This window comes from Columba livia, chromosome 1 (genome assembly GCF_036013475.1).
Source record: "Columba livia isolate bColLiv1 breed racing homer chromosome 1, bColLiv1.pat.W.v2, whole genome shotgun sequence".
In the NCBI taxonomy this organism is placed as follows: domain Eukaryota; kingdom Metazoa; phylum Chordata; class Aves; order Columbiformes; family Columbidae; genus Columba; species Columba livia.
Genome location: NC_088602.1, coordinates 108814394 through 108833212, shown reverse-complemented (window position 1 = coordinate 108833212; position 18819 = coordinate 108814394). Strand labels below are relative to the sequence as shown.

At 45.5% G+C, this 18819-nt stretch overlaps 2 protein-coding genes and 1 long non-coding RNA gene across 14 annotated transcripts in view; 2 read left to right on the top strand and 1 right to left on the bottom strand.

Moving 5' to 3' along the window:
- Positions 1-11715, top strand: part of NHS (NHS actin remodeling regulator) — a 262102-nt gene extending 250387 nt beyond the window's left edge. For 6 of the 7 annotated variants that reach the window (XM_065072240.1, XM_065072237.1, XM_065072259.1 and 3 more), the window contains 4 exons: positions 1879-2010; positions 3270-6227; positions 6680-6806; positions 7474-11715. In XM_065072240.1, the coding sequence (XP_064928312.1) occupies positions 1879-2010; positions 3270-6227; positions 6680-6806; positions 7474-8098 (3842 nt within the window). In that variant the 3' untranslated portion in view covers positions 8099-11715. The remainder of the gene's footprint in view (positions 1-1878; positions 2011-3269; positions 6228-6679; positions 6807-7473) is intronic. The other variant, XM_065072248.1, reaches the window with a different exon arrangement.
- Positions 6909-16864, bottom strand: LOC135580113 (uncharacterized). Its single transcript, XR_010474310.1, has 2 exons — positions 16669-16864; positions 6909-8141 (listed from the first exon to the last, which is right to left on the bottom strand). It is a non-coding gene; the product is annotated as an uncharacterized LOC135580113 (long non-coding RNA).
- Positions 16555-18819, top strand: part of BEND2 (BEN domain containing 2) — a 27592-nt gene continuing 25327 nt past the window's right edge. The window contains exon 1 of one of the 6 annotated variants that reach the window (XM_065072305.1): positions 16555-16722. In XM_065072305.1, coding sequence (XP_064928377.1) covers positions 16710-16722 — 13 coding nt within the window. In that variant the 5' untranslated portion in view covers positions 16555-16709. Of the gene's footprint in view, positions 16723-17070; positions 17604-18819 lie in introns of those variants that run through there. The other 5 variants (XM_065072316.1, XM_065072325.1, XM_021297768.2 and 2 more) reach the window with 5 other exon arrangements.

Here is an 18819-nt window from a genome sequence, read left to right as displayed (position 1 = left end):
AAGACAGGCAGCGGCGTTCACTGTGGTGTGGAGAAGGGCTGTATGCCCACAGTCCAGCGTCAGGCCCCAACCGAGGGGCTCTGGTGTTAAAATGATGCTCTCTCTAAGTGCAGTATAGGAGCCTAACAGGTGTAGGCTTTCTCACATGGCTAACATCACCTAGCGAAGGTCAGAGGAGAGTTAGGTCTGGGACCAATGTTAACTTTTCCAGTAATAGCCCTTTTTGCCTAGACTCTACCCGCCATACATTGGAACCAAATTTCCACTGATCAGTTTTACAGATCAAGAATGGTATGTAATCTTCTGGATGTTTATGTGTATCATTCTCATTAGCACTAATGGGAATAATTTGTATGCGTCACGGGGAGGATATACCCTCTTCCACTTTCCTCTCAGAGACGACCCCCGTGCGTCTGGCACACAGAGCATGTTCGGCTACTCACAGTTGCTGGAAAACCAGCAATGATGCTGATTGAATTTTCATTTCAAAGAGTTTGCTTTCAGTTCTCTGTTTTTGTTTTCTAAGCTTCTCCCAACCCTGAGAAATGTTCACTTTTTTGAAAATGACTGTTGTTGGAGTTTATGGCACTTTCTTTCTATATTAAAGAAAGTTCTTCCTCTGCTTATTCCAGGGGCATTGGTGGTTACAGGACATCTGTCTGAAGCCTCTATTTCACTGTAGTAGATTTCAAGAAGAACTTTTACAAGAAAGTTACTTTTTAATGTTTTACATTGTTATGTAGTGTAAATATGTATGTGTATGTCTGTGTATAATTATGTTTTCTATAATTATACGCTATTAAAATAGAGCTTCTTATCAGGATTTTTTTTTTCCTTTTGTTCGGTTTAGTTTGTTCGTTTTTCTTAAGATTACAAACCACTGTACCAGCGATCCTTATGTTAATGTTTTTATGGACCTGGCATATTTTTTCCAACCTGTCCCGTGTCAACTTTAGAGAGTGTGAGTGTACAGTTGTGCAAAAAGCCAGCACAGATGGGCACTCGTCTTCTTGTGGGCCTCCTTTTAACTCTGACAATACTCTGTGAAAAACAAAGTGAAAGGCATTTCCCTGTGCTAATGCTATGGAAACATAAAGAAAATGAGGAATTTTCACCTCTGCTATATGACTGTGATCATAAATAAATATGCCTGTGAACTTGGACTCCTAAATCCAAACTGAGGGTTTTGATTGACTGCGTGACCTGATTCCCAGAGCGGACTCCCACCTTGTGCTGAGCTCTTGTAAAAATCAGACCACTTACCAGTGCGTGCAAATAGGTAACAGCTGCCTGTTTATGTCATCCTTGGACATGTGTCATCATCCCAAAGAACGCTCTCTAAACTTGCATGGGGACTTGGCCCCATTTTAGCTGTCTCCTTCCTTTTTGAAATGTCAGCCCCTTTGCCATATTGGTCTCCTAAAAAGCACCCAACTACTGCAATATGGCATTATAACCTTAAATCGTTTTCTTACACTTAGTTGCTTAAAATAAGTCAGGCTATAGCTGAACAGATTACTCTCTGCAGACAAGTTACTGTCATTGTCCCTATGACAGATGGATAAATAGCTGTAAGAAAGATGGCCTGTTACCAAGAGCTCTCAACTCTTATTTTCCTTTCTGATTTTCTTTTCTTTTCTTTCCTTTTTTTTTTTTTTACTCCTTCTGTTATTTTTGGCAGACCGGGCTGCTGAGAGGGAGCTGGAATTAGATGTAAAACTGTGATATACTGTGATATAATTTACATAAGAGCTACATAAGGGCTCCCTTATGTTTATTCACAGGCTTAATCCAAGCTCACATACCTCCACTGTGTTCCAGCCATGAAAATTTGTTTACTATTTCTAAAGGCTAATGAGACCTATTTATGGGTTGCAGGAGTTGGTTTTGACAGAGAGGCTAGTATACGCTGCTCTCTTGTTCATTCACAATCTGTACTACAGCGGAGACGAAAGTTGAGGAGGAGGAAAACCATCTCTGGCATCCCCAGAAGAGTGCAACAAGAAATAGGTGTAGTATAAATACAAATCTTCCGTAGATAGCTTTCTAACCAACTTAAATTGCAGGGATATGAGCTGGTAGCCAGCCTTCCAAAGAAATGAAACCTTGAAAGTGTAAATGCTTGTGGAGTTTGGGAATGATGTGGTTTGTTTTTTTGATTTACTACAGTAAGCAAAGCTATATTACTCCATATGGCCTTGATAGACCGGGGCCTTACCGAGTAATATAGATGTACGTGTTCAGCTCTTATTGTGTAAATGTTAATCAGTTCTTTTTTTTGCCATTTTATTTCTGTTACGAACCCATAGTTACATGCATAAAAAGTAACTAGATTAAGTGAAAGTTTTTTCTTGTGTGAGGAGAGATTAAGGTAAAGAACTGACAGATGTTGCTCCGCAAAGTGATGAGGAGCTGTCACAACAGCCAGATAACTCTCAGATGAGCAGCTGAATATCCAAGCTAGAGACAGCTGCTGGTACCCTATGGGAAACTTTGCTAAACATTCCTTTTATTTATCACACTCTAGTCCTCCCTTTCATTCTTTATTACCAAGGATATTTGCCTAAAATCGAGTAGCTTATCTCACTTTTTGTCCCAGGTAAATTAGGAGCAACTCTATTGAGGGTAAATCCAGTGTAAAATTGGTATTAACCCAAAACAAAACTGACAGGACTGTTGTTTATTAATGTTCATCTGCACCTGAAGATGGCTCTGGTATCTCGGTCCGTTGCCAAGAAACTTGATGGGAAGCAGAAGGAATGTGCTTATCATAGGGAACAAGCAACCAGAGAACCTATGAAAGAAAGATGCTGTTGCCTTGCAAATATTCTTGGTAGTAAAGAAGCAGATAATGGGAATTCTGAACAGATAGGTTGTCAGAGTAGAGTTAGTTTTAGAAGCCCATGGAGTGTTTTGTCTAGCAGCCACTCCTGAAAACTGCCTTTTAACTAGTTGAACTAGAGTGATAAAACCTGAAATCTTAATATTTATCTTAATATTTACCTCAGCAAGATCAGCTCCATGTGCGATCACATTGCAGAAATAGGAGAACTGAGATCACATTGCAGGACTAGGCAAATTTCCCCACCTCACTGGGCTGAGATCTTCCTTATATACTCTTTATGGCAAAGTTAAATTGGGTCCAGTGCTCAGCAAGATTAAAAAAGAGAGAATACAGCAGATAAAGCTTCTTGGGTTGCTCCGCGGGTCATCTCGTGCCAGGGAACGTGGAGCTGTTTCCCACTCACCCAGCTCTCCATGTGTCCTAGATTCAGACGAGTCGCCGGTGGCAAGAGAGCGTAATGTGATTGTGCACGCAAACCCGGACTTCTCCGGCTCCGGCAGCAGGAGGTCGGGGACCCGGGACTCCGAGTGCCAGACAGAAGAAATTCTGATAGCTGCTCCTTCCCGGCGCCGGATCCGCGCCCAGAGGGGTCAGAGCGTTGTCGCTTCCCTCTCCCATTCTGCTGGCAACATCTTGGTGCTGGCGGACAACGGGGATGCCGTCTTCACCACCGCTGTCAGCAACCGCATCCGCTCACGCAGCCTTCCTCGTGAGGGTGGCCGGGCCAGCGAGGGCCATCAGGACGCCACTGGCAAGAGTACAGGGTACGAAGCAGAGCACTTCCTAGGTGGCCAGGAGAGGATCCCGAAAAAGGGGAAGGAAATCTTGAGCAAGCAGGGTTCACAAGAGTGTCAGCCCATTGGTTTAACTTGTCCTCAGCACCTGCACAGCCCTGAACACAGCATTGGTGAGAGGGGGAGATCGCGGCTGTCAAGGATGGCCGATTCAGGCAGCTGCGAGATTTCATCCAACTCAGACACTTTCGGGAGCCCCATTCACTCTATCTCCACGGCAGGAGTCCTGCTCAGCAGCCACATGGACCAGAAAGATGACCACCAGTCCTCCAGTGGCAACTGGAGTGGGAGCAGCTCCACGTGTCCCTCCCAGACATCTGAAACCATTCCTCCTGCTGCCTCTCCTCCGCTGACGGGCTCTTCACACTGTGACTCCGAGCTGTCGCTCAACACTGCTCCCAATGCCAATGAGGACTCTAGCATCTTCATCACGGAGCAGTTTGGTGACCACGCAGACAAGGTCAGGGGCCACAGGGCGAGCTCCTTTACCTCTACTGTGGCGGATTTACTGGATGACCCCAACAACAGCAACACAAGTGACAGTGAGTGGAACTACCTGCACCATCACCATGACGCCTCCTGTCGCCAGGACTTCAGCCCCGAGCGCCCAAAGGCGGACAGCCTGGGATGCCCCAGCTTCACCAGCATGGCCACCTATGACAGCTTCCTCGAAAAGACCCCCTCTGACAAGGCAGACACTAGCTCACACTTTTCTGTGGATACCGAAGGATACTATACCTCCATGCACTTTGACTGCGGTCTCAAGGGTAATAAAAGCTATATTTGCCACTATGCAGCCCCAGGCCCCGAGAGCAGCCAGCCTGGGAGCGTGACCTCCAGCCTGGCTGACTGTGCCTGGCAGGAGTGTGTGAGCCACAGGAGACAGGGACGGCAGAGCATCTCGCTGAAGAAACCAAAGGCAAAGCCAGCCCCACCAAAACGAAGCTCGTCTTTGAGGAAATCGGAGGGCAGCACTGACCTTCCTGACAAGAAAGAACCAAAGATCAGTGGCGGGCAGCATGTGTCTCACACCGCCAGGGAGATGAAGCTGCCCCTTGAGTTTTCAAACACACCTTCCCGAGTGGAAGGCCCCAACCTGCCAGCCAAGCAGGAGCTTCCCTGGGCAAACCAAGGCGATGGTGGGTTAAAGGACACTCCGTTCGACACCACTGATATCCCCTCCTTTAAAGACGAAGGTGCTGAACAACCTCACTATGCAGACCTCTGGCTTCTGAACGACTTGAAATCCAGCGATCCTTACAGGTCCTTGTCCAATTCGAGCACCGCTACGGGTACTACAGTCATAGAGTGCATCAAGTCACCAGAGAGCTCCGAATCCCAGACGTCCCAGTCTGGATCACGAGCCACCACCCCATCCCTCCCTTCGGTCGATAATGAGTTTAAGCTGGCCTCCCCAGAGAAGCTGGCGGGGTTAGCTTCACCCTCCAGCGGGTACTCCAGCCAGTCGGAGACACCCACCTCTTCTTTTCCGACGGCATTCTTCTCGGGACCCTTGTCTCCAGGGGGAAGCAAGAGGAAGCCGAAAGTGCCGGAGAGGAAGTCATCGCTGCAGCAGCAGGTCTCGAAAGACAGCACCGCCTCGGTGAGCAAAGACCTCGAACTTCCAATTATACCTCCTACTCACCTCGACCTAAGTGCTCTTCACAATGTCTTGAGCAAGCCCTTTGCCCACAGGCACCAGCTGCATGCTTTCAGCCATGGCAAGCAGAGCGCGGTCGGGGAAGCCCTGCATCCCAGCCCTCCCTCTGCCCTTGCCATCACGCCCTCTGTTCTCAAGTCTGTCCAACTCCGGGCAGTCAGCAAGCCTGAAGGAGGGAAACAGAAAAGCAATGTGCCAGACCTGCTCTGCATACAGGAGACCACCTTGATGGCGACTGATGTTTCTCCAGGCAAAATGAAGCCACTCTTAGCTAAGAAACCAATATCGCGCCAGTACTCTACGGAGGAGGCCATAATGTCATACATTGATGCTTCCCCAGCAGAAGCCGGCCCTGGAAAGCCGCCTTTAGAGAAAAGCTCCTCTTTCAGTGGGCAGAATAGCTGTGAGCGAGAAGCTGTAACTTCAGCAAGCGTGGGTCTGGTTGAAATCAAACCTGGGAAGGACCAAATGCACCCAACCGCTGAGCACTTGCCAGAAAGTGCTTTGAATCAGATGTGTGCCACCTCCACAGATGGGTTTGAGAAGGGCTCAGCTGTCCTCACAGGTGATCAAGAAGCAAAGAAACCCAGCCAGGGAGCAGAAACAGAGCGTGACCTTCAGCAAGAGCAGGCTCAGAGAGAGCTCTCTGCAAGCGGTGATGGGAGGTTGGAAGCTGGGCCTCCAGGCGAAAGCCCAGCTGAGGCTGAGGGGGTGGCCATCAGTGATCAGCTTAAGCATCAGCCTGATCTAATCCACCACGTGCCTGGGAATATCAGTTATGACACGGAGATGGCGGCAACGAGTTCACTCAGCGAAGCGAGTTGCAAGCAGGAAAATGATATTGCATCAGGTATCCCAACCAAAAGTGCCTCTGATGACAGCAGAGCGGACGAGACAGCAGGCAGCGTGGACGAACCTTCGCTGAAAGGTCAGTTGTGAAGTCTTTCTGCATGACACCCCATCATGTGTTTTTGGACATGACTGGTAGCACAGTCAAAAAGCAGGCTGGAATTGCCTCTGTAGGTTTAAGCACAGAGCTCCCCATATCTGTTAGCTGACCAGCCAGTCCAAAGATATTTTATACTTTTTCAGTATATTCACAGTGTATTTTTCTGATATTTATTTCCTCCATTGTGCTGCATTTCAGCTGAAAATTGGGAGGAGCGCTAGCCGTGGGTACAGAGCAGCCTTGTTTTCACAGTAAACGGGAGATCCCAGTTTCGATCCTTAGCGGTGCCCCCTTTATGGGCTCCAACATGGAACATACACAATGTTTAGCTTAGTGGATAAAGTCTCTATGGTGGTATCGGCCGTTCGGTTGTGCTGTTGCGAAGCATGGTGGGGTCTGACTCATAGCGTGGCCTCTTTCCGTGTTTCTAGAGTCTTCTCCAAGCGATGAGTCCATCATCTCTCCACTAAGCGAGGAGTCGCAGGGTGACGCTGAGGACGTCTTTGTGTCTCCAAACAAACCCCGCACTACAGAGGATCTGTTTGCAGTCATTCACAGGTGAACTAACCTTGTGGCAATGGAAAACAGTAACACAAAGCCCTGCACAGTTGCCCACAAACAATAGCTATAGGATGGTTATTGAATGGTTAAGTCTTGTCATGAAAGAACCTTTTTTAGTTTATTCATTTTCTAAAAGGCAGCTTTTAAAAAATGCTTTATTATGGTCTGATACGCACTCTGAGTATCTTCACGGCACGTGTAGGATGCTTTACAGGTAACAACATCAGGCCATTCTCTCTAACAAACATATGTCTCCAAAGAAAACTACCCACAGTGGTTCCTGCCTTTTGCCCACTAGCTCTGTACCAAGTGAGTGAGTCATTGCAGCAAGAATGATGAGAAGGCACCTCTTCAATTTTAGAGTATTATATATTCATCTGAAATTTGTGATCACAACTGAAATTACAGATGTCTGATATTGAATTGGTTACACTGAGTATTATTAGAACCTAAAAGAGACTCTGGCTCAGTGCCTCATTCAATGCATAAGAGCTATCACAGCTCAAAGTGCCATCAGTCACTGCTAGCCTCTGATATTTGACAGAGGGATTATGAGAGCTCTAGCTAATATGAAAGCACAGTCAATCTGTGAAACTCCAGAACAGCTTTAAGTGTTATTCTACAACGATAATGTATGAAAGAGTGTTCCTTTGTGCTTTTACAGATCAAAAAGGAAAGTTCTCGGGAGAAAGGATTCTGGAGACCTTTCTGTAAGAAACAGGTTGAGAGCTTCGTCTGGAACTAGCAGCCAGCCCCCTGCCAGCAGCATGCTGCCCACCAGCAATGTGCAACCGGCCAGCAGCGTGGGCACTCCCATTAGCAGCCAGAGGTCCCCTGGGCTCATATACAGGAATGCCAAGAAGTCAAACACATCCAATGAGGAGTTCAAACTACTGCTCCTTAAAAAGGGCAGCCGATCCGATTCCAGCTACAGGATGTCTGCTACGGAAATTCTGAAAAGTCCTATTTTGCCCAAGTCTCCTGGAGAGCTGACAGCAGAAGCCCCCCAAAGCCTGGAGGAGTCTTCCCCTGCAGCGAGCCCTGACGCATTGTCCCCACTTTCCCCCTGCTCCCCTAGGGTCAATGCAGAAGGATTCTCCTCCAAGAGCTTTCCCATGTCAGCATCTTCGAGAGTGGGGCGCTCACGGGCGCCGCCGGCAGCCAGCAGCAGCCGGTACAGCGTGCGCTGTCGGCTGTACAACACGCCAATGCAGGCCATCTCCGAAGGAGAGACGGAGAATTCAGATGGCAGCCCCCACGACGATCGGTCTTCTCAGAGCTCAGCGTAAGCTGCACAGGCGCCAGGGACGGGCTGCTGACACCACTTGGGTTCTGGAAGGATGTGAATATAAGAGGACAATGCTGTAGCAGTCAAAAAAACCCAACAAAAACAAAAAACAAAACAAAACAAAAAAAAAGGAAGAAAAAAATTGCAGGGCAATATCGATGCTTAAATGTGTTTGTGTTTATAAGATGTTGGGGAAACAGAACAGAGGACTACAGCTGTAGCTATTTATTACACTACATTTTCTAAAGGAGGAAGATATGCTATGTCTGTTCTATTTTCTTTTAGCTCCATTTGGTTTATCCCTCTCTCATTTCCTTTGTCACTGTAGATTTCAAGGCTATATACTTTCCATAGACTTAAAAGTGACTTTGGTTTGGGTTTTTTTTTGTTTTTTGGAGGGGGGGCTGGTTTTTGTTTGTTTGTTCTAGAAGTTACCCATTCCCTCACTGTAGTGCTTCCCTAGGAAGAAAGAAAAAAAAAAAAAAGCTCTTGAGGATTGGTATTTTTCTACACTAAAATGAGCTGAAATAAAATTTAGAAGAACTTAACATATGTAAATACCATATTTTTGATAAAAATTTGTAAATAGAATTATCAAAAAGTGGACATGGCAAATTATTTACTGCATAACAGCTTTGTTTATAGAAGACGAAAGAAGTCAAATGTAATAACTGTATTCTGTGAATACCATTTTCATATCAAACATAAAAAATTCACATGGCCACTGATAACCACTTTCAGTGCGACAAGCCTGAAGGACAGACATTGAGCAGGGGAAAGGAGGAATTCTCTGCCTTAGCGGAGGAAATAGAAAGGCTGACTGCGATGAGATTAAAGTAACCATTTGTCTTTCTAAGGCAGCTCCAAAGAAGCTAACTGAAAAGCACAGCTGGGAGGGTTACCATGAGGATCGGTGGGGAAGGTGAGCGTTCTTCCAACAGAGCAAAGTCATGACCGATGCAAAGCCCCAGAGGGTCCCATCCCACAGCCTCCCCTGGGCCTTTATTCATGCAGGGATCGCTTCAGAGAGGATAGATGTGGGAAGAAATAGTATTTAACTTTCATATTCCTATTAGGCTATTGGGATACATAACACAGTCATAACCACGTAATTATAATCTTTAAACATGATTAGTTTCTGGTTCGTAAAGGAAACAAATAAATTATAAGCATGCAAGAAGCGCTTTCGATTTATCAGTAAATATCTGCGATGAGTTTTCAGTGAAGCTTTCTCTTTGTGCTGATGAGATTCATGCTACCTAAGTATTTACAAAAACGACACTGTGAAAACCTAGCTGGGAAATAGGTATCTGTATGCATTATTTATATTCATTGCTGAGCTGGGAAGGGGAAGGCTGTGGTTCATTGTGCCAGCCACATACAGTTGGGATCTTGTCTGGTTTTACCAGAAACATGGAACAGGGTGAGGGAGTGGGGTGGGGAGGGAAAGGAGACAAATCAAAGCAGCTGCTTTGATACAAGTGAAGGCAGGGAAATAAAATCTGAATTACTTGAAGTTACTTGAATTTTCTCATCTTAAAACTGCAAGAACATGTACTTTTAAAACTAAACCCGTTAGTCGCTTTATACTCTTGATTTTTAATCAAGATAAAAACAACAGGCCTGATTCTCCTTTGGAGCACCATGGTTTCCATTGATGTAGCCCCGTTCATGCTACTCAGAGAACAAGGCCCTCTGTCCAGAATTGATGCAGTCAGTGTTGGTTGCTGTAGGATGTGGTTTGGAACAAAGGAAAGGGTAGTGCAGAGAAAATAGTGTGAGGATGAATGTGGTGTGCAGTAGGACAGGTCGAGCAGGATGGCAGAAAGAGCATACTTTGGTACTAAAGAAATCAACTAAAAGCTGGCTTTAAGCATAAGTAAATGATAGGGAAGTGGGAGGTGTAAAATTGGTATTTACTAGGGTTTTTTTGCTTTAATTGTATAATGCATATAGCTGCGGGCTTTTAAAAGAAGGTAGAGTGTGTTTTAATGAGAAAGTTTCTGCCTAAAACTGTTATGATTTTAGAGAGTCTGAGCAAGTCAGAATGGTTTAACAAATCCCAAGAGTTATTCTCCATAAGGTTCATGTCTGATTTCATCTAGCACAACGTCTACCACAAGAAATATATTATTCAGGGTTTCCTACCATCCTCCTGTGTAGCCTGGTTGCATTTGGTGTGTGAGGTAGAGTCGCTGTGCATGTGCTACGTGTGTTGGGAAGAAGGGTGGTCTATCAGCTGAAGGGCTGCAAAATTGGGAAATCTAAATAATCCAGAAGTCTAATATAGTTTTCAAGGAGGTAGTGGGAGCAAGGTTTTGGAAACAAAAGGCTAATCACATTAGTAGCTTGGTTAAGAAAATGTCTGAACACAAGTGAAGTGAATGAATGAGAATGTTTTAAGAGGGAATATTTAGCATATAACAAGCCACTGTCTGGAGGACATGAGGAACAGAAGTTTAGATATTGGGCAGAAAATCCTTAGTTTATCATCTTCAGTCATTTTCCTTAAAATTTTACCAGGAGCACTTTTACAACATGTTTAATAGTCCTGAGTTAAATAGTCATTCAAAACTGTGAAGAGAATACAACTGAATTGACTTAGATGATACCACTTTTTATTGCAAGTCAATAATTTCATAGAGATGATAAGTATATATACTAAAAAAATGTTTCCGACTGGAACGAGGCAATACTTCACATACAAAACAGCCACAGAACAATCCCATTATAAGATAGTATTCCTTCTTTTGTTTAATTTCCTAGTTTACGTTTAGCAGATTGAAACCCAAATAAAGAGAGATTCTAAATCCACTATGAAGAACAAAATTAATAACAATGTGGGAGTCAGAGGAAGACAAATGGTGGGGACCTCTGTAGTGTTGCCATTAAGGCACTGGAGGACAAGCTGTAAAGCAAAGGGAACGTCACTCACCTCTTGAGACAGGGTACTGAACATGCATCAGGGAACCACTGAACTGTCATTTCAACCTACTGTTCCGTTGTTTGCACTGATGTTACGGAAATGATTGCTGAAGTTATACAGCTGTGTGTTCCGAAAAATAACATTTTCCCCCCTCTTTTTCTTTTCTTTTCTTTTTTTCTTTTTTGGTTGTTGTTTTTGTTGTGGCAGCATAGAGGACATGGAATAGTTGTAGCAAATAAAGCATGTTTGCTTTTGCCAAAGGTCAGTGATTGAGTGCATTTGCTACAATGGTGGCAGATAGAGAAATACTGTAGGTTATGACTTAAAGAATTAAAATTAAAAAAAAATTAAGAAGGTTACAGTGTAACTATTTTGGTACTAGCACCAGTTCATGCTGGCAGAAAAGACAATGGTTTATGGACTTGCATCCATTTTGTATTTTTGTAATATTTGTAAATACGAACTTTTTAAATTGTTGCAAAGATGGTTTCTTTTGTAAAATGTTTTCAAAGTTTACATTAAATCCAAGCCTTTGTATATTTTAGAGCTGTGCAACACTTTAAGTCTTGTATTTATTTTTAGTAAAAACGGTGACAGTTTCATTGTGAATCCCTCTCGAAAAATGTGTCAGAAAAGTTTGATTACCTAGAAAGTGTGTATAGAAACAGCAAATAAACGTGACTGCAATTAAATCACACCTTCTCCTTACTTTCTTGTGATTAGATATGAAGCCTGTTCTGTGGGCTACAAGTATGCGATTTCTAAAGGTTTTCTCTTAAACTTTTTTTTTTTTTTTTTTTTTTTTTAAATAAACTAAGGGGAAATCTGTATCCAAGTTGTCATTGACTTTAAGTGGAATTTTGCCCACAAGTACAATCTTGCCAGAATATAAAGACTGCTGAATTTGCCCCATGTCTTTTATTGATAAGAAAAAGGTAAGAGAAAGGAAGCTGGGATGAAAAATAGTGGAAAGACTGCTACTTTATCTGCAGCTGGAAAACAAAACAAATTGCAACATTTCAGACCCAAGGCATAGAGAATCCAGTGACTGAACCTTATCAGATAAAGCAAGCCATGGGGAAAAGGCAGGCCATAAATTCTGAAGAGAAACTTAGAAGTGCAAACGCTACTTTAGCTTAAAATGGTTTGGTTATCAGTAGGTTGAGAAGTCAGGACATGGAAGCTAAGTGCCTAAATGATAGCCCTTGCATGTGTCTTCAAAAATTGCATACTTGCAGGAAAAGTGGAGGTGAAGATTCGTGTCATGAAACTTTGGGCTTAGCTATCATTTTGTCAGCAGCTTTTTCACACTGTACTTGGTATTTTAAAAATGTTTCTAGGAAAAAAAAAAAGTGCTGCAATGTGCACGTCTGGTGCCTTAGAGCACAGCGAAAAGAAAACAGCATTGGGGGATGCTGCTGGGCTATCTGCAATCATGCTTTGCAAGGATACAAGCATTGTCCCAATAGCTGTGTTCTTAGAGTAGGCTCCAAGTGGGAATCAGTTTGTCTAACATTTGTTTTAACCAGATGGCCAAGCAGTTAATGATTATGTAGATCATTTCCTGATGTACTGTGTGCCTTCCCAATCCAGAAATACAGATAAGCAAGACCTGTAGAAAGAGCTTAACCCCTAGAGCCAGGCACAAGCTGCTTTTCCTCTGCCTGCTGTATGCCTGTATATTTTTTTCATGCTCAATGGAAGAGAAGATTAAACATTAGGCTACATAAAATATAACCAGTGCTTTTTAATATATACAAGGTGAAATAATTCTAATTATCTATAATATATGTGAAATCAGTGACTTTTTAAAGTCTTTCTAAAATTCAGGCTTCAGTGTGTACCTTTGGGTACGTGTACATGGCATACAACTATCAGGCCCATCCAGTGATAATATAAACTCTATAATATAAATAGTATCACTGCATTCATTATACAAGGGTTTCTCAGGTTGTACTATCCTGCTTCTGGGAAAGCATCCCACCATGCTGTGTGGGTATTTAAAAGGAATGTATATAACCATGCATGGGAAGAATTATGGGTTTGGGGGCTATTTTTTAGAGGATAATAAAGCACATGGGTGCTAAAACTTAGATGCCACATTGAAAATTTCAACACCTTCTCCCCAAGGTGAAATTCAACCTACAACCAACAAAACTTCCTATACACTCTTCCTATAGTGTTCTCAGAGACCTGGCAACTCAGCCCACACATCCAAGCCAGTGGGTTCTTCCTCGAGTCAACAAGCAGGAGGCATGTCTTAATCTCCATCTCTTGCTGAAGCATTTATCAGAAACAGGGGTATCGATCCACATGACAAAATCCTGTTTAAGAGAGGGGACTAGTGCAGGCATTCATTGCAAGTACTGAGTGTTAGTGCCTGCTCTTGAAAGCACTGCTGGTCACATCTGCTGCTCTGCATAACATGGATACAGTCCAGGAAGCAATGGATATTCCCCAGATACGGGCCTGACCACCGTTATCACAGCCACTGTCGTGGTTTAACTCCAGGTAGCAATCAAAACCACAATAGTTGCTCGCTCACTCCCCACCCCCCTGCTACCCCCAAATAGGGGAGAAAATCAAAAAGGAAGGACGAAGCTTGTAGACTGAGATAAAAACAGTTGAATAAAATAACAAAACAATACTAATATACTGATGCTGCTACTAATACATATAAAATAAAAGAAGATATAAAATTAGTGATACTCAATGCTCTTCTTCACAAATTCCATCTGTTCCAAGCAGGTAGTCCTGCAAAGGGAGCACCCTGGTCCCGAACAGCCGATCTCGGGGAGAGAGCACAAAGGGCAGAAAGGGCCAGAGGCCAACTGCAAAACAGCAAACTAAAGGAACTCCCAAAGGGAACTCAGCAGGAACAGAGCAGAACTGGAACAGATCTCCTCAGCCAGGAAACCAGACACTCATTAAATGAGAAGGTTAACACTAATGGCATAGAATATTCTTATTTATCAGCCTGAATGTCAGTCAAGGTCTGTCCCATCTATGGCCCCCTTCCTTACTGCCTCACACCTGCAGAGAGAAAGCCCAGAAAGACCCTGGTCTCCCAGATAACAGTTAGGATAACATTAAGTTCTTACATTGTCTTCATACCAACTTTAAAACACTGGACAGTTACTTAAAGAAAAACATTAATTCTATCCCACAGTGCTATCTTATTATTCTCAAGCTAAATCCAAACAATGACCGTGCTGCCTATGAAAAAGAAGGGTTTCTAACTGCATGAAGAAATTAACTCAGTTTCAGTTAAACCAGCACAGAAGGCCAGTCTTCTCAGTGAGGGACACTCCTGTTATCACACCTGTAAGGTGAGGCTTTTGGAAGAGCCCATTGTGCAGAGGCAGAGGCAGGCTGACAGTCCCTTTTGCCCCAGCAGCCCCAGGGGTATGTGCCATGTGTACGGGCTTTCAGGGCAAATTTAAGCCAAGGGTGGGGACACTTGAGAAGGCAACAGCACCTCCCGGACTGGGCAGGCAAGAGAAGGAAAGGTGTTTCAGTGCCTTTGTTTGGATCCTCCAACATAAGCTCAAGGACAGGTCAACAGATAAGCAACTTAATACAGGCTTTCCCACTAGATTCACGTCCACTGCCATTTAAACTTCCCCAGTTGGAAAATCAGAAAACCACTCTGAACGTTAAGAGAAATTTATCTTAAAACAGATGTCAGCATTCTCAGTGAAGTTTACTGTCTTCTTAGAAGATAAATTAAAAAGCTGTGCAAAACAGTGATGGCAGTGACAGCATCATGAACAGGAGTGGTAGCTTTTGTGCACTTTCACTCTAAATAGGAAGCTGTCAATTTATTTTTTTAATGGAAGATCATCAGGCTCTGACACTAATACTTCTGACTATTGCCATTTCATAAAAAGGCTGCAAACTGTAAGCTATTCCTGTGAGGAGACAAGTGCCTCTACATCTCCCATTTTAGTTCATCTGGGGTGAGAGGAGAGGCAGGAACACCTCCCCCAGTCCCCAAAGAAGAATTACAAAGGCCAAGGAAATGCCATCTCCTGATCAACTTATAGGTTAATTCAGATTGTTTATCTATATTACAGCAACATTCTCCACACCTAGCAGTGAGGTACTAATGAGGCAGAATAATAAGCCTTTTTGCTAATGGCACCTGAACAAATAAGAGAAACCTTGCCCTCTAAGAGTGGTTTTGTGATAGTTTTGATTTAATGTTAGGCTGCTTTCTTTTCATACCACTCAAAAAACCACACATCTACAAAACAAGCAATCATCCAATGAGTTTCCTGTGGAAATCCACACTATGGCTTTCATTGAGACTGAGAAAAGTAGCGTGACTGAACCTGCGGCTTGGACAGCCTGTTAATGAGTCACACTGAATCTAGGTTGGGTGGTCTAGTTCTGTTACAAGCCTCCAAAACTTAAAAAAAAGAAAATTAAAAAATCACCAGATAAAACCATTTTGATGAATAAAGGACATTAAAAATCTGTAAGAACATGGCATTCAGTATACCTAAGCGGTCAAGTTAATTTATATATTTTAAAGGCTGGCACAGGACTATTATGTTATTACCAGTATTTATTCTTCATCTTTTAATGTTCTCCTTTTAAAAAGTACCTTCTTTTGGTATTTACTAAAAGCTTACGCAGCAGCAGTCGGCAAAGGGCAGGGTTATGTAAATAATTTATGTTTAATGCATTAACTAAGTGGTAGAAGCAAATGAATATGCAATAGATGGATGTAATAAATACCGAGAAGTGCAAATCAGGTGCACGCTTGATTAGAGGAGCAATGCTCCAAGCGTCCAGTGCACTGTAATAGAAGTGCCTCCTTTTTAACACTTTCAAAACAGTGTTAAAGAGTCTTTTTGCTGACTTTTCGGTATCAGTAGGGCAAAAAGCACAGAATTGTTAGTATAGATAGGTGAGGCTGAAATGTCTACATTTTGTCCATCCTAAAGGCCCATAGTGTCCCTGTATGAACCGGAGTCGTAACACATGACTTCATACCGTTCTGGGAAAACAACCTTTTGCAGCTTTTAATTTCCCTCTGTTACTGGACTTCTCCACTACAAGTGGTTTGCAAAGAACCAACACTGAACCTGCTGGTGTGATAACCAGACATTATGGCATGCTGACACATGGGGCTATGGATGGCACGCACAAGAGGCTCCGCAGTTTCAGAACAACAGAGGCCCAACCTGAAGCTACTCACAGCTTTGCCTTCCCGGAGGGACTCGGGGAACAGCTCAGCAGCCCCACATCCTCCTGAGGATGGAGGAGCCGGCATGAAACCGAACCCACTTGCTTCTGCCAGGCCTCAGCCAGCAGAGAGTGTGGCAGCGCCAGGGAACCAAGACGGGCGCAGAACAAGCCGAGACACCACCCGCAGCGCGAAAGCCGGTGCCCAGCATCACACCTCCAGCACCAGGGACGAGACTGCGGCCCAGGGCGCGGCCGCGCGACTGAAGCAGAGGGCGGCACCGCCCCCGCCCCCCCGCTCCCGTTTGCCAGGCGCGCCCCCGTGCCCAACGCGCAGCCGCACTGGTTCAAAACGGTTTGTTGCGCACGTCGGAGAATCCGCTTCCGTTTCCAACGCCACATTCTGGCCACACCTGTCTGTGCCGGAGTCCCGGCTCGCTCCGCCGCCCTACCCGCTCGAGGAAGGCCTCGCGCTCCACCGCCTCAGCAAGCCATGGCCGCCGAGGGTAAGGTTCCCGGCCGCCTCCACCCCGCCGCTCCCCCGGGGGAGGGAAGACGGAACGGGTAGGGCCGCCAGACCGCTGAGAACGCTCCCTCATCGTTCGCAACGGCTCCAACGCTCTCCGCCGAGCCGGCCAAGCCACGCCCACCACGCCCGCCGCTATTCGCCGGTTCCGGCGCGCCGAGCGGCCGCCATTGGCTTGCTCTGCTGCCCGTCACCGTGGCGTCAGTGGCGGGGGGGGGGGGGGGGGGTCGAGGCAACGAGGACGCGCGGTTGGAGCTGCTGCGCGGGGTGGGGGCGGTGGCGGGGCCGGCAGCTTTAACGGTTTCCGCGCGAAGTTGAGGGCGTGGGGGGTGCACGGGGCGGGCGGGAGGTGCTGCGTTTCCCCCGGGAGCGCTCGGGGCTGGGCCTGCGGGCACCAGCGGGTTCCCGGGCTTTCCCCGGAGACGCGTTTTCCCCAGGCGCCCCTGCAGCGTCACTCCTGCCACAGCTGGACCAAGGGCAGAGGGGCGGCCGTGCGTGGCTGTGACGCGGTTGAGCTGGAAGCAGGACTTTCCCAGTGACGTTAATTCTCAGAAGAAGTAATGTGGCCGAACCACAGCTTGGTTGCCTCATGGTGTAGGGCCAGAAGGTGACAGTGGCAGTTGCATGGTGTGTGGCGGGGAAAGCCTTTGTTTTTCCTAGTGTTCAAATGGTGGGTGAGCGTAACAGAAAAATGTTGGGAAAATGGCTGTGGAGCAGTGGTGTCTCAGCCTTGGCGGGTGTTTGAGTGCTGCAGTTACATGGAAACAAACCTCAGTAGCAACAGAGAAGAGTAGTGCTCCTGAAGTGAGATGCCTGAACCTTTTCCTTCTGAAGACATAATGCAACTTCTGTATCTTAGAGGTACATGGGCTTCATTTACATGGTATCAAAACAGTTATATTTCTGTCAGTTACATGCTAAGAATTGCAATGTGTCCTGAGTTGCAAAGGACCCACAAGGATCATTGAGTCCAGCTCCTGTCCCTGCATATGACAACCCCACAGTTCACACCATGTGTCTGAGGGCGTTGTCCAGTCTCTTCTTGAACACTGTCAGGCTTGGGGCCGTGACACCTCCCTGGGGAGCCTGTTCCAGTGCTCCACCACCCTCTGGGGGAAGAACCTTTTCCTCATGTCCAACCTGAACCTCCCCCAGCACATCTTCCTGCCATTCCCTTGAGTTCTGTTATTGGTCACCAGAGAGAAGAGATCAGCACCTGCCCCTCCTCCTCCCCTTGTGAGGAAGCTGTAGCCGCCATGAGGTCTCCCCTCAGTCTCCTCCAGACTGAACAAACCAAGTGACTTTAGCTGCTCCTCATGCAGCTTCCCCTTCAAACTCTTCACTAACTTAGTAGCCCTCTTATGGATACTCTCTAGTAGCTTAATATCTTTTTTTATCCTGTGTTGCCCAGAACTGCACACAGTGCTCCAGGTGAGGCCGCACCAGTGCAGAGCAGAGCGGGACAATCATCTCCCTCGCCTGGCTGGCAATGCTGTGCTGGATGCACCCAAGACATGGTTGGCCCTTTTGGCTGCCAGGGCACAACTGTTGGCTCATTCAACTTGCTGTCAACCAGAACCCCAGATCCCTCTCTGCAGAGTTGCTTTCCAACGTCTCATCCCCCAGTTTGTATGTACAGCCAGGGTTACTATGTCCCAGGGTCAGAATCTGGCACTTGCTCTTGTTTGAACTTCGTGTGGCTGCTAATTGCCCAGTTCTCCAATTTGTCCAGATCCCTCTACAGGGCCTCTCTGCCCTCGTGAGCATTGACAGCTCCTCCCAGTTTTGTGTCATCAGCAAACTTACTAAGTAATTCCTCAAGTCCTGAGTCTAAGTCATTTATGAATACATTGAAGAGTGCTGGCCCTAAAATGGATCCCTATGGAGCCCTGCTAGTGACTAAAAGTTAGTGCTTCACCTTGTCTTTCCAAGGAATGATATTTATACAGTCTCATATCAGTTAAAACTCATTTAACTTGTCATTGCTGTCACAGATCTCTGCCCACTGAAGAGATTCCAGTGGTCTCTTGCTCAGATGCCAAATTTCCTTCTGTGACTTCATGGTTCAGGAAGATTT